At 48.8% G+C, this 15,778-nt stretch overlaps 1 protein-coding gene across 50 annotated transcripts in view; it reads left to right on the top strand.

Moving 5' to 3' along the window:
• The window catches only part of LOC141139460 (apolipoprotein L6-like), a 149,272-nt gene that overhangs the window by 76,883 nt on the left and 56,611 nt on the right, over nucleotides 1–15,778 (top strand). For 34 of the 50 annotated variants that reach the window (XM_073625592.1, XM_073625578.1, XM_073625564.1 and 31 more), the window contains exon 3: nucleotides 13,777–13,803. In XM_073625592.1, coding sequence (XP_073481693.1) covers nucleotides 13,777–13,803 — 27 coding nt within the window. Of the gene's footprint in view, nucleotides 1–13,623; nucleotides 13,678–13,776; nucleotides 13,804–15,778 lie in introns of all 50 variants that reach the window. The other 16 variants (XM_073625609.1, XM_073625604.1, XM_073625608.1 and 13 more) reach the window with 1 other exon arrangement.

Here is a 15,778-nt window from a genome sequence, read left to right as displayed (position 1 = left end):
AGTGTGGTGTGGCGCCGTGCATGACGCACAGGAAATAACTTTGGTTTGGGATATATATGAGAGAAGAACCATGTACAAACAATTCGTAAGTTCCACTGCGGGAACTAAAACACACGGCATGGGGTAAACAATGAATGGCAACAGTAGAAAGTATGTAATGCATCTGATACAAATTGGTTGTAAAGAGAAATGACTCTGATACGAATCGGTTGTAAAATGTATAAAATAAATCCGATACGAATCGGTAGTAAGGAGTATCAACTGAATCTGATACGAATTGGTTGTAGAGTGTATGCCACCCCTTGCTCTGAAACCGAACACCTACCAACCACCCAGCCCCCCAGGCTAATCAAGTGCAGACAGGGCACCAGGTGGGTCTAATTACCACCTCAATCAGCCACAGAACCCGTACAAACATCTCTAAATGGATGAAGCGGCAACCCCATGGACAGTGAATCTTATAACCAGTGAAGCCTATGGCGAGTGATATCGGACAACGACCGATAGCGGCTTGGAGGCTTGGATTTACAAATGAAACGTATGTTTGGCAGAAGGAACGTATGAATGTACTATGCCTGTGCTGAATGATGTCGGGACATGAGCGACAACAACTCGGAGGCAGTTTTTTTATGAAAAGGGATGCAGGGATGCATAACGAATCGCAAGATTGCACATGATACGAAAAGGTTTGAATACTACCTGCGACAGTGAGCGGGAACTGCCGACGAAGACAGCGAGCGGAGAAGCCGCAATGCACTTGCGATCGAATGCACAGACTCACAAACATGAGGTGAGCTGGGAAGAGTCAGCCCAGTGACGTGTAGTATCGCGCACTGAACCGACAAAGAGCACGGGCGAGTGGGCTGCTTAAATACCCCCCGGACTCCTCCCATAAATTCAGGCCACCATACTGGCCTTCATATTATATATTCACACACACAGTATCTCACAAAAGACACAGCTCACATTTTAGTAAATATTTTATTACATCTTTTCATGTGACAACACTGAAGAAATGACACTTTGCTACAATGTAAAGTAGTGAGTGTACAGCTTGTATAACAGAGTGTAAATTTGTGGTCACCTCAAAATAACTCAACACACAGCCATTAATGTCTAAACCGCTGGCAACAAAACTGAGTATATAAATTATAAAAACTACTGCGCCACCAATGCAAATTGGCAACCTGCTAGCACTACAATTAGACAAATTGTGCAATGTGAATGAGGAATAAAGTGCAGCGCTAAATGAATGTACGTGCAAATATGCAAACAAATAAAGTGACAGTGTAACACTATAATAATGGCCAATGACTGGCACCTGTAACATGTCTAAAATAATGTTGACATAAAAAAAAATTATACAAAGCAATAATACATTACAATGTCCATCAGATTGAATCTAAAAAAGACACGAGTCCAAACGTATGAAAGTGACTTTAAGTGAAGAATAGTTCATGAACGGTGGAAAATAGATATTCTGCCTTTATTGAAAAGAGAGAATTCGCTATGCCTCTTGGAAAGGGAAACCACCATGGAAAGAATTCACCATCCAATGTGCAGCCACCTCCAGACAGGATGATCGGTCACTCTTACCAAATAATGTGGGCCCTCTGCAAGCAGCAAGGAGCCAGACAAGCGAAAACACTGAAGAGACTTGGACTTCACAGGAACCAGCATACAGGATGCACAGCAACACAGGTCCAGCGTCCAGAAAGTCCTAGGCTCCCTATATTAGAAGGAGGATCATAGAAGGAAGAAATCGCCACATTGGATTTATTTCCAGTCTGGCTGATGTGCGGTCACGCCGACACAATTGGTAAATTGATTATGACTTTTACTATATATTGGCGCACTTCATGGGGGGCCAGGCTATAAACCAGATGAGGTCTTAGTGGATGAAACGTGTTGGGACATACTGTGCTGGCTCCATGATACTGCGTTCTACTCCATTCCTTGTGATCACAATATATACAGTGCCTGTATTTGTCTACATTAATGTAAGGGCATTACTTTATTCCTTAACCATAAACCTTAGTTAAGGATTTTACGCTATATGGCGATTTCTTCCTTGTATTATCCTCCTTCTGATGTGGGGAGCCTAATGCCCTGTACACACGGTTGGACATTGATCGGACATTCCGACAACAAAATCCATGGATTTTGTCAAAAAATCAGATCGTTCTGAACGCGGTGACGTATAACACGTATGTCGGGACTATAAACGGGGCAGTAGCCAATAGCTTTCGTCTCTTAATTTATTCTGAGCATGCGTGGCACTTGTGTGTCGGATTTGTGTACACACGATCGGAATTTCCGACAACGGATTTTGTTGTCGGAAAATTTTATAGCAAGCTCTCAAACTTTGTGTGTCGGAAAATTCGATGGAAAATGTCCGATGGAGCACACACACGGTCGGAATTTACGACAACAAGCTCCGATCGCACATTTTCCGTCGGAAAGTCCGACCGCGTGTACAGGGCATAAGACTTTCTGGACGCTGGACCTGTGTTGCTGTGCATCCTGTATGCTGGTTCCTGTTAAGTCCAAGTCTCTTCAGTGTTTTCGATTGTCTGGCTTCTTGCTGCTGGCAGAGGGTCCACATTATTTGGTAAGAGTACCCAATCATCCTGTCTGGTGGTGGCTGCACATTGTATGGTGAATTCTTTCTATGGTGGTTTCCCTTTTCAAGAGGCATAGCAAATTCTTTCCATGGTGGCTCTTTTCCATAAAGGCAGAATATCTATTTTCCACCATTTTTGAACTATTCTTCACTTGAAGTCACTGTCATACGTTTGGACTCACTTGTGTCTTTTTGAGATTCAGTCTGATGAACATTGTGATTTATTATTGCTGTGTATAATTTTTTTGTCACCATTATTTTATACATGTTACAGGTGCCAGTCATTGGCCATTATTATAGTGTTGCACTGTCACTTTATTCGTTTGCATATTTGCACGTATATTAATTTAGCGTTGCAGTTTATTCCTCATTAACAAACGTGAGTACACCCCTAAGTGAAGCATGTTATTAGAAAATTCTGTCAGACAATTTGTATTCTTCTGCATGAAAGCTGTGCATGGGGCGCTCTTGAACATTCCAACATGACAATGACCCTAAGCACAAGGCCAAGTTGACCCTCCAGTGGTTACAGCAGAAAAAGGTGAAGGTCCTGTAGTGGCCATCACTGTCTCCTGACCTTAATATCATCGAGCCACGCTGGGGAGATCTCAAATGTGCAGTTCATGAAAGCTGACCAAAGACATTACATGACCTGGAGGCATTTTGCCAGGACGAATGGGCAGCTATACCACCTGAAAGAATTTGTGGCTTCATAGACAACTATTACAAAAGACTGCACGCTGTCATTGATGCTGAAGGGGGCAATGCACAGTATTAAGAACTAAGGGCATGCAGATTTTTGAACAGGGGTCATTTCATTTGTTTACTTGTTGCCATGTTTTGTTTTATGATTGTGCCATTCTGTTATGACCTACAGTTGAATATGAATCCCCTAAGAAATAAAAGAAATGTATTTTGCTTGCTCACTCATGTTTTCCTTAAAAACGGTACATACTGTATATTACCAATCCTCCAAGGATATGCAAACTTTTGAGCAAAATTTATATACTATATATATATATACAGGGCTTTTTTTCAGGGGGAACTTGGTGGACCCTTTTGTGCCTGCTGACCACAGTCACTTGTAAACACAGAAGTCTGGTTTCTGTGTTTACAAGTGACAGCTCTGCACTCTGTGTGTAATGCAGTCCTGGTATTTAACCTCTTCGCGCCCACGCTATAGCCAAAAGACGGCTGCAGCGCGGACGCTAATTGCCAGGAGGCCGTCCCTGGACATCCTCCTGTTTACTTCCGCGATGCGTGCTCCCGCGGGCGCACATCGGGGAAGTTCTGTGCTGGCCCTGTCCCTTGGACACAGCCAGTCACAGATCGCTGAAAACGGCCAATCATAGCGGCCGTTTTCAGCACGATCTGCGGTGCCAATGAGAGTTGAATTCATATGTAAACATCTCTCATCGCCGGCTCTCCCTCCTCACACAGAGACAGCGTGTGAGGAGGGAGAGCGAACCGCTGCAGCGGTAAGTGTAAAAAACAAAACAAAAAGAAAACAAAAAAAGTGTCCCAACTGCCATCAGTCCCTGCCATCTGTCCCCACTGTCATGTCTCTTCCATCTGTCCCAACTGTCATGTCCCTGCCATCTGTCCCCACTGCCATCTGTCCCCAGTGCCATGTATAAGTGCCACCTGTCATCAGTGCCATCTGTCATCAGTGCCACATATTAGTGCCATCTGTCATCAGTGCCACCTGTCAGTGTCACGTGTCATGTATCAGTGCCATCTGTCATCAGTGTCACATGTCATCAGTGCCATGTATTAGTGCCATCTGTCATCAGTGCCACGTATTAGTGCCATCTGTCATCAGTGCCACGTATTAGTACCATCTGTCATCAGTGTCACGTGTCATCAGTGCCACATATTAGTTCCATGTGTCATCAGTGCCATGTATTAGTGCCATCTGTCAGTGCCACGTATTAGTGACATCTGTCATCAGTGGCACGTATTAGTGCCATCTGTCATCAGTGTCACATCAGTGTCATCAGTGCCACGTATCAGTGCCATCTGTAATCAGTGTCATCAGTGCCACGTATCAGTGCCATCTGTCATCAGTGCCACGTCAGTGTCACGTGTCATTGTCCTGGTGCTCTAGGGCCTTCAAAGGTGTAATAGGTAGTCAACAAGTTAGATGTGTAATTTATGCTCCTAGAACACGTGATGGTGCTCCCTGCATGTTGGGCCTCTCTATGTGGCTAGGCTGTGAAAAAGTCCCACACATGTGGTATCGTAATACTCAGAAGGAGTAGCAGAATGCATTTTGGGGTGTTATTTGTGGTATATACATGCCATGTGAAAGAAATAACCTATTACAATGACAATTTTGTGGGAAAAAAAAAAATCTTCATTTTGCAAAGAATTGTGGGAAAAAATGACAACATCAAAAAGCTCACCATGCATCTTACTAAATACCCTGGAATGTCTACTTTCAAAAAAGGGGTCATTTGGGGGGTATTTGTACTTTCCTGGCTTGTTCGGGTCGCAAGAAATGAGATAAGCCACCAGTACATCAGGTGTGATCAATTTTTTATGATTTGCACCATAGCTTGTAGACTCTCTAACTTTCACAAAGGCCAAATAATATCCACTAATTTGGGCTATTTTTAGAGATGTAGCAGGATAAATTGTGGCCAAAATTTATGAAAAAAAATTAATAATTTGCTAAATTTTATCACAGGAACTAAGAAAAATGCTATTTTTTTCAAAATTTTCGGTCTTTTTTTCATTTATAGCGCAAAAAATAAAAAACCCAGAGGTGATCAAATACCACCAAAAGAAAGCTCTATTTGTATGAAAAAAAAGAACACAAAATTCATTTGGGTACAGTATTACATGACTGAGTAATTGTCATTCAAAGTGTGAGAGCGCTGAAAGCTGAAAATTGGTCTGGGCAGGAGGGGGGTTTAAGTGCCCAGTTGTCAAGTGGTTAATGGCCCTTTAAGACCCTCCTACTGTTTTTGTGAAATTTGACCGAACACACCCACTATTTGATGTGATTTGGAGGGTGTGTGTAGGGGGAGGGGTTTTGTGGGGCCGTGGTTAAGTTCCAGCACCTATTGTTTGAGAAAAAAAGCCCTGTGTATATGTATATATATATCTGTGTATATGTATGTATATGTATATATATATATATATATATATACATATTTATTTTTTTTTTGGTTAGGTAAACATATAAAATTGCATATGAATGTTTCATTTTTGCCTGTTCCAGCCAAGTGCTTTGGACTAATTCTACCTTGCTGACAAACATCCTATTTATTACAGAACTCAGTAACATGAGCTCAAATAACACACATTCCATCCTCTTCTCTACTTGTTCCATAAGGCTCAGTAAAAACTTTCAATAAAAGAGATAGTCTGAAAGCAAAACAACCTCCGCTGTGTACATTCACCAGACACCAGAAGTGGTTATTTGTAAAAAAAATAAAAAGAATAAAAATTTTGAAATTCAAAAACTTACATAAAAAAAGGTGTCCAAATATCTAACCACTCTTGAGAAAACTTTAGCTTGGAAAATCGACATATATTTTCTGAAACATACCGTATTTATCGGCGTATAACACGCACTTTTTTCCCCTTAAAATCAGGGGAAAATCATGGGTGTGTGTTATACGCCGATCCCCCGCCGATTGTGAGCCTCTCGGCCATTCTCGGCGGCTTTCGGCCGCTCTTGGCCATTCTTGATGGCTTTCAGCCGATTTCGGCCACTCTCGGCTGTTCTCGGCGGCTTTCGCCCGCTCTCGGCTGTTCTCGGCGGCTTTCGGCCACTCTCGCAGTCCCGCGTGAGCCGCCAAAAGCCGCTGAGAGAGGCCGAGCGCCGCCGAGTTATACAGAACATCCCTCTCTGTATCTCGGCAGTGCCATTTTTAAATGGCAAGGTACTGACAGTACAGACTGTCTGCAAATGCACAGGGCCAAGGCTGCAATTGACACTGACAAGGATGCAATGATAGACACTGACAGGACACTGACAAGGCTGCAATGATGGACACTGACAGAACACTGACAAGGCTGCAATGATGGACACTGACAGGACACTGACAAGGCTGCATTGATGGGCATTTAAAGTAATTTTTTTTTCCTTAAACTTCACACCTAAAAGTTTTTTTCCTTAAAATTCCCTCCTAAACTTGGGGTGCGTGTTATACGCTGGCGATACCTTGGGATGTCTACTTTCTAAAAAGGGGTCATTTGGGGGGTATTTGTACTTTCCTGACTTGTTAGTGTCTCAAGAAATGAGATACGCCTGATGTACTGAAGGCCTGATCAGATGTGATAAATTTTCAGTGATTGGCACCATAGTTTGTAGACTCTATAACTTTCACTATAACTTTCTTTTATAAATGTAAGATGTGTTTTATCCAGGGCTTTTTTTCTCAGAGAAAAGGTGCAGGAACTCACCCCCCTCCTAGGTCATGCCCCCAACCGGCCCAAGAACCACCCCTAGAACTGCCCCCCTAGAACCACCCTTTAGAGAACAGGGAACCAAGTATATTATGGGGGCTATACAGCCGCAGCCCAGTCAAGAGACAGCCAAGTCCAATCCAGCAAAGAGACAGCCGCAGCCCAGTACAGCAGAGGCAGCCCAGTACAGAAAAGAGACAGCCCAGCCCAGTTCATTAAAGAGACAGTCCAGTCCAGCAAAGAGACCGCCCAGTCCAGTCCAGCAAGAGACTGCTCAATCCTAGAAAGAGACAGCCCAGTCCAGCAAAGAGACAGCCACAGCCCAGTCCACAGCAAAGAGACCATCCTGCCCAGCCTAGTCCACAGCAAAGAGACCGCCCAGCCCAGTCCAAGGCAAAGAGGCCACCCAGCCCAGTCCATGGCAAAGAGACCGCCCAGCCCAGTCCACAGCAAAGAGACCACCCAGTCCAGTAAAGAGACCACCCAGCCCAGTCCACAGAAAAGAGACTGCCCAGTCCACAGCAAAGAGACTGCCCAGGCCAGTCCACAGCAAAGGGACCACCCAGGCCAGTCCACAGCAAATAGACCGCCCAGCCCAGTCCACAGCAAAGAGACCCAGCACAGCCCAGTCTACAGCAAATAGACAGCACAGATACAGCACAGTCCAGTCCACAGCAAAGAGACCCAGCACAGTCCAGTCCACAGCAAAGAGACCCAGCACAGCCCAGTCCACAGCAAAGAGACCCAGCACAGCCCAGTCTACAGCAAAGAGACCCAGCACAGCCCAGTCTACAGCAAATAGACAAAGCACAGCCCAGTCCACAGCAAAGAGGCACAGCCCAGCCCACAGCAAAGAGACCGCCCAGCCCATGAGAGCAAAGAAACACAGCACAGAGCCGCAGCACAGCCCAGTCCACCGCAAAGAGCCACAGCACAGCCCAGTCTACAGCAAAGAGACCACCTGGTCCACAGGAAACAGACCGCCCAGCCCAGTTCACAGCAAAAGAGACTGCCCAGGCCACAGCAAAGAGGCCACCAAGCCCAGTCCACAGCAAAGTGACTGCCCAGCCCAGTCCACAGCAATGAGACCACCCAGTCCAGTCCAGCAAAGAGACCACCCAGCCCAGTCCACAGTAAAGAGAATGCCCAGTCCACAGTAAAGAGAATGCCCAGTCCACAGCAAAGAGACTGCCCAGCCCAGTCCAGCAAAGAGACCGCCCAGCCCAGTCCACAGCAAAGGGACCACCCAGGTCAGCCCACAGCAAAGAGACTGCCCAGTCCATAGCAAAGAGACTGCCCAGCCCAGTCCACAGTAAAGAGAATGCCCAGTCCACAGTAAAGAGAATGCCCAGTCCACAGCAAAGAGACTGCCCAGCCCAGTCCAGCAAAGAGACCGCCCAGCCCAGTCCATAGCAAAGAGACACAGCACAGCCCAGTCCACAGCAAAGAGACACAGCACAGCCCAGTCGACAGCAAAGATACACAGCACAGCTCAGTCCACAGCAAAGAGACCGCCCAGCCCATGAGAGCAAAGACACAGCACAGCCACAGCACAGAGATACAGCACAGCCCAGTCCACAGCAAAGAGACACAGCACAGCCCAGTCCACAGCAAAGAGACACAGCACAGCCCAGTCCACAGAAAACAGACCGCCCAGGCCAGTCCACAGCAAAGAGACCGCCCAACCCAATCCACAGCAAAGAGACCGCCCAGTCCATAGCAAAGAGACCGCCCAGCCTAGTCCACAGCAAAGAGAATGCCCAGCCCAGTCCACAGCAAAGAGACTGCCCAGTCCAGCAAAGAGACCCAGCACAGCCCAGTCCACAGCAAAGAGACCCAGCACAGCCCAGTCTACAGCAAAGAGACCCAGCACAGCCCAGTCTACAGCAAAGAGACCCAGCACAGCCCAGTCTACAGCAAATAGACAAAGCGCAGCCCAGTCCACAGCAAAGAGGCACAGCCCAGCCCACAGCAAAGAGACCGCCCAGCCTATGAGAGCAAAGAGACACAGCACAGCCACAGCACAGAGACACAGCACAGCCCAGTCCACAGACCGCCTAGTCCACAGGAAACAGACCGCCCAGCCCAGTCCACAGCAAAGAGACTGCCCAGGCCACAGCAAAGAGACCGCCAAGCCCAGTCCATAACAAAACGACTGCCCAGCCTAGTCCACAGCAAAGAGACTGCCCAGCCTAGTTCACGGCAAAGAGACCGCCCAGTCCACAGCAAAGAGACCACCCAGTCCAGTCCAGCAAAGAGACACAGCCCAGCCCAGTCCACAGCAAAGAGACACAGCCCAGTCCACAGTAAAGAGAATGCCCAGTCCATCAAAGAGACTCAAAGCAATGAGACTACCAAGCCCAGTCCATCAAAGAGACCACCCAGCCCAGTCCACAGCAAAGAGACACAGCACAGCCCAGTCCACAGCAAAGAGACACAGCACAGCCCAGTCCACAGCAAAGAGACACAGCACAGCCCTGTCCACAGCAAAGAGACCACCCAGCCCATGAGAGCAAAGGCACAGCACAGAGATACAGCACAGCCCAGTCCACAGCAAAGAGACACAGCACAACCCAGTCCACAGCAGAGACACAGCCCAGTCCACAGCAAACAGACCGCCCAGGCCAGTCCTGAGCAAACAGACCGTCCAGCCCAGTCCACAGCAAAGAGACCACCCAATCCACAGCATAGAGACTGCCAAGCACAGTCCACAGCAAAGTGACCAGCCAGCCCAGTTCACAGCAAAGGGACTGCCCAGCTCAGTCCACAGCAAAGAGACCATCCAGTGCACAACAAAGAGACTGCCCAGGCCAGTCCACAGCAAAGAGACTGCCCAGTCCATAGCAAAGAGACTGCCCAGCCCAGTCCACAGCAAAGAGACTGCCCAGCCCAGTCCACAGCAAAGGGACCACCCAGTCCAGTCCACAGCAAAGAGACTGCCCAGTCCACAGCAAAGAGACCACCCAGTCCAGTTCAGCAAAGAGACCGCCCAGCCCAGTCCACAGCAAAGAGAATGCCTAGCCCAGTCCACAGCAAAGAGACTGCCCAGTCCAGCAAAGAGACCGCCAAGCCCAGTCCACAGCAAAGTGACTGCCCAGCCCAGTCCATAACAAAACGACTGCCCAGCCTAGTCCACAGCAAAGAGACTGCTCAGCCTAGTCCACGGCAAAGAGCCTGCCCAGTCCACAGCAAAGAGACCACCCAGTCCAGTCCAGCAAAGAGACACAGCCCAGCCCAGTCCACAGCAAAGAGACAATGCCCAGTCCAAAGCAATGAGACTACCAAGCCCAGTCCATCAAAGAGACCACCCAGCCCAGTCCACAGCAAAGAGACACAGCACAGCCCAGTCCACAGCAAAGAGACACAGCACAGCCCAGTCCACAGCAAAGAGACACAGCACAGTCCTGAGCAAACAGACCGTCCAGCCCAGTCCACAGCAAAGAGACCACCCAATCCACAGCATAGAGTCTGCCAAGCACAGTCCACAGCAAAGTGACCAGCCAACCCAGTTCACAGCAAAGAGACTGCCCAGCTCAGTCCACAGCAAAGAGACCATCCAGTGCACAACAAAGAGACTGCCCAGGCCAGTCCACAGCAAAGAGACTGCCCAGTCCATAGCAAAGAGACTGCCCAGCCCAGTACACAGCAAAGAGACTGCCCAGCCCAGTCCACAGCAAAGGGACCACCCAGTCCAGTCCACAGCAAAGAGACTGCCCAGTCCACAGCAAAGAGACCACCCAGTCCAGTTCAGCAAAGAGACCGCCCAGCCCAGTCCACAGCAAAGAGAATGCCTAGCCCAGTCCACAGCAAAGAGAATGCCTAGCCCAGTCCACAGCAAAGAGACTGCCCAGTCCAGCAAAGAGACCGCCAAGCCCAGTCCACAGCAAAGTGACTGCCCAGCCCAGTCCATAACAAAACGACTGCCCAGCCTAGTCCACAGCAAAGAGACTGCTCAGCCTAGTCCACAGCAAAGAGCCTGCCCAGTCCACAGCAAAGAGACCACCCAGTCCAGTCCAGCAAAGAGACACAGCCCAGCCCAGTCCACAGCAAAGAGACACAGCCCAGTCCACAGTAAAGAGAATGCCCAGTCCAAAGCAATGAGACTACCAAGCCCAGTCCATCAAAGAGACCACCCAGCCCAGTCCACAGCAAAGAGACACAGCACAGCCCAGTCCACAGCAAAGAGACACAGCACAGCCCAGTCCACAGCAAAGAGACACAGCACAGCCCAGTCCACAGCAAAGAGACACAGCACAGCCCTGTCCACAGCAAAGAGACCACCCAGCCCATGAGAGCAAAGGCACAGCACAGAGATACAGCACAGCCCAGTCCACAGCAAAGAGACACAGCACAGCCCAGTCCACAGCAAACAGACACAGCCCAGTCCTGAGCAAACAGACCGTCCAGCCCAGTCCACAGCAAAGAGACCACCCAATCCACAGCATAGAGACTGCCAAGCACAGTCCACAGCAAAGTGACCAGCCAGCCCAGTTCACAGCAAAGAGACTGCCCAGCTCAGTCCACAGCAAAGAGACCATCCAGTGCACAGCAAAGAGACTGCCCAGTCCACAGCAAAGAGACTGCCCAGCCCAGTCCACAGCAAAGGGACCACCCAGGCCAGTCCACAGCAAAGAGACTGCCCAGTCCATAGCAAAGAGACTGCCCAGCCCAGTCCACAGCAAAGAGACTGCCCAGCCCAGTCCACAGCAAAGGGACCACCCAGTCCAGTCCACAGCAAAGAGACTGCCCAGTCCACAGCAAAGAGACTGCCCAGCCCAGTCCACAGCAAAGAGACTGCCCAGCCCAGTACACAGCAAAGAGACACAGCACAGCCAAGTCCACAGCAAAGAGACACAGCACAGCCCAGTCTACAGCAAAGAGACAGCCCAGTCCACAGCAAAGAGACACAGCACAGCACAGAGACACAGCCCTGTCCACAGCAAAGAGACCACCCAGCCCATGAGAGCAAAGACACAGCACAGAGATACAGCACAGTCCAGTCCACAGCAAAGAGACACAGCACAGCCCAGTCCACAGCAAAGAGACACAGCCCAGTCCACAGCAAACAGACCGCCCAGGCCAGTCCTGAGCAAACAGACCGTCCAGCCCAGTCCACAGCAAAGAGACCACCCAATCCACAGCATAGAGACTGCCAAGCACAGTCCACAGCAAAGTGACCGGCCATCCCAGTTCACAGCAAAGAGACTGCCCAGCTCAGTCCACAGCAAAGAGACCATACAGTGCACAGCAAAGAGACTGCCCAGTCCACAGCAAAGAGACTGCCCAGCCCAGTCCACAGCAAAGGGACCACCCAGTCCAGTCCACAGCAAAGAGACTGCCCAGTCCATAGCAAAGAGACTGCCCAGCCCAGTCCACAGCAAAGAGACTGCACAGCCCAGTCCACAGCAAAGGGACCACCCAGTCCAGTCCACAGCAGAGAGACTGCCCAGTCCATAGCAAAGAGACTGCCCAGCCCAGTCCACAGCAAAGAGACTGCCCAGCCCAGTCCACAGCAAAGGGACCACCCAGTCCAGTCCACAGCAAGGAGACTGCCCAGTCCACAGCAAAGAGACTGCCCAGCCCAGTCCACAGCAAAGAGACTTCCCAGCCCAGTACACAGCAAAGAGACACAGCACAGCCCAGTCCACAGCAAAGAGACACAGCACAGCCCAGTCCACAGCAAAGAGACACAGCACAGCCCAGAGACACAGCACAGCCCAGTCCACAGCAAAGAGAGATAGCACAGCCCAGTCCACAGCAAAGAGACAACCCAGCCCATGAGAGCAAAGAGACACAGCACAGCCACAGCACAGAGACACAGCACAGCCCAGTCTACAGCAAATAGACCGCCCAGTCCACAGGAAACAGACCGCCCAGCCCAGTCCACAGCAAAGAGACTGCCCAGGCCACAGCAAAGAGACTGCCAAGCCCAGTCCACAGCAAAGTGACTGCCCAGCCCAGTCCATAACAAAGCGACTGCCCAGCCTAGTCCACAGCAAAGAGATCACCCAGCCCAGTCCACAGCAAAGAGACTGCCCAGCCTAGTCCACAGCAAAGAGACCGCCCAGCCCAGTCCACAGCAAAGAGACACAGCACAGCCCAGTCCACAGCAAAGAGACACAGCACAGCCCAGTCCACAGCAAAGAGACACAGCACAGCCCAGTCCACAGTAAAGAGAAACAGCACAGCCAAGTCCACAGCAAAGAGACACAGCACAGCCAAGTCCACAACCATTAGACCCCCCCAGCCCAGTCCACAGCTGTCAGAAACCATGAATCAGACCATTCGTTCCATCAGGGCTGAGGGCAGTGTTTATAGGCAGCAGGGAGCAGCAGGCTACATAGGAGGAGTACACACACAGGATACAGGGGGAGTGCTCTGGTGGAGGTGCCCCGTGTTTGATTCCTCCGTGGCCACAGGCAGCAGGCAGGCTATACAGAATAAGAGGAAGGGGTGCTCTGGCAAAGGTTTTCCACCAGAAAAAAAGCCCTGGTTTTATCTACTAGTTATTTATTGAGATGAAAAGGTGTGATGCTTGAAATCATTTTAAGTGTGTAAATTCTTTTTTTTTCCTCTTCCAGTTAGAGTGCACCTATAGGCCGTGAGCTGGCGTTTATTTAAGAATAATCAAAATGGTATGCTAAATGGAATTTACTACTTGGCAATGTGAGGACATTTTCATATCTGAAATACTGATATACCAAATATGTTGATATAACTTTTTGTTCTTACAGGAAGACAAGGAAAAGTTGCTGGATACGGTAATCTAAAATATACATTGTAAAAATCTATACAACACACAATATAATGCATATTAACAAACACAAAAGCCTCGTATACACAGTACGAGTGTTGGACAATCGAGCGTCTGATTTTTGTCAAAAGGGCGTGTGCCAGGACCTTGTCTTGCATACTAGCGTTACACAAATTGTCGTGCCACAAACACGAACGTAGTGACGTACTACGAGGAATTTCAGCTCTTGAGCGCCACCCTTTGGGCACCTTCTGCTAATTTCGTGTTTGGTGAGCATTGATTCCGAGCATGCGTGTTTGTACTTTTGACTTTTGTGTGACGGATTTGTGTACTGACCATCCGAAAATCTGACGTGGAGCTGTCGTTTGACAAAAAATTACTAGCCTGTCATCCAACATTTGTTGGCCGAAAATTGGAAACAGTTGTTAAAAGAAGCGTACTAACAAAAAGAACTTCAGACAACAGCCTGTCAAACGACAATCCCCTTCTGATTTTCGTACCGTGCGTATGAGGCTTAAGGCTGTAAGATCAGCATTTAGGGCTGGTTCACACCATGCCCGCACATTAATCATACAGGAACCTGCTGTGCATTCCTGTGTGATTCACATGCGGTTCTGTGCGGTGCGATTTCAGCCCATTTGTTTTGAATGGGCGAAAATCACACCATATGGCACCAAAGTAGTGCATGCACTACTTTTTAAAATGCACTGAAAGTACCATGGAATCCAGTGCAACTAGACAGGGCCCTCCTTATCCATAGTCTTTCTGCCCATGACAAATGTAGCACTATTCCCGCAGGGTTTGCAGATGACTGGTTTCCATACTCCTGCACAGTCAGGCAACAAGTTTTTTCCACATTCATCCAGACACAAGGAACAGTCTTTGAGCTTGGTATTTGTTGTTTATTAGAGGTAATAACTTGGATAGGGAATAGGAATTATGGGATGCCCAGCTTGAGGGACAACTTCCTTCCTATGTGCACGGTCCAGAACTGTCCTCCTTCCTGGACACTGACAGTCTCTGATAATAAAAAATGCAAAAGCCCCTTAAGGACTAGGAACTCTTAGTCCCTTAAAAAGTAACACAACCTATTGTAGGCTGCATACCGGAGTATCTCTAACTCCACTGTAGACACTGATCCCAGCTTTACTGAGTGCAAGAACAACCAGCCCACCTGGCTTCTTCTTCACCAGCCCACCCAGCTGCTCCAAACATCTCCCAGGACAAGGGAAAGGAAAGATTAAGCACAATGCTGTCTTCCTGAAAGTCTTGCTACATGTGGCAGGCTCTCCCCCTGTGAATCCCTAGGTGTGCTGATGTACTCACACTGTCCTCCTTGCTTTGCTGCTTCTTAGGTAAGATTCCTCCTCCCAAGCCAGCCCGAGCTCCAGCCTGAGGCAGAGCCCCCCCCCCCCTCCCCCAGACCAGGGGTTCCCTCCCAAGGCCATCAACAGTCTCCTCAGCACTCCATCTTTCACTCTTTCAACTCCCTGCTAGTCTGACTCATCCATATTTAAGGGCTGGCTCAACCACCCTGCCAGGCCCACTGCCTAGGGATTGGCCAAGTTCCCCTAAGTATGCAGATCAACCCTCTTGGCTTCTGCCCCCTAACTTCTAGAAATTTCTCCAAACCTCTAGAACCAGGGGGAAGCACCAGACACCTGCCTGTCTGAGTCACCCAGCCTGACCTGCAGTACACTCTTGACCCAATTTAGACTCACAAGTTAACTATGATCAAAACATAAATTTGCCTACACTAGAGGGTGCTACACAAAGTACGTCCCTTTGCTCTCATGCTCAGAGCCTTTGGGCTCAGAAGAGGCCCTTGGTTTGTGCCTGCATGAGGCTTTTGGGTCTTGGTTGTTACCTTCTAGGCTGTACTGTGTAGAAAAAAGTGCAGCGCTAAAATATATAAAGAAAGTTGTTGAGCACAACTTACAAAAAAGTGCAAATTAGTGACCATATAATGTGAACAGTGTTAC

The sequence above is a fragment of the Aquarana catesbeiana genome, linkage group LG04 (genome assembly GCF_042186555.1).
Source record: "Aquarana catesbeiana isolate 2022-GZ linkage group LG04, ASM4218655v1, whole genome shotgun sequence".
Classification (NCBI taxonomy): Eukaryota; Metazoa; Chordata; class Amphibia; order Anura; family Ranidae; genus Aquarana; species Aquarana catesbeiana.
The sequence above is the reverse complement of the archived record's forward strand: the minus strand, read 5'-3'. Positions and strand labels throughout refer to the sequence as shown.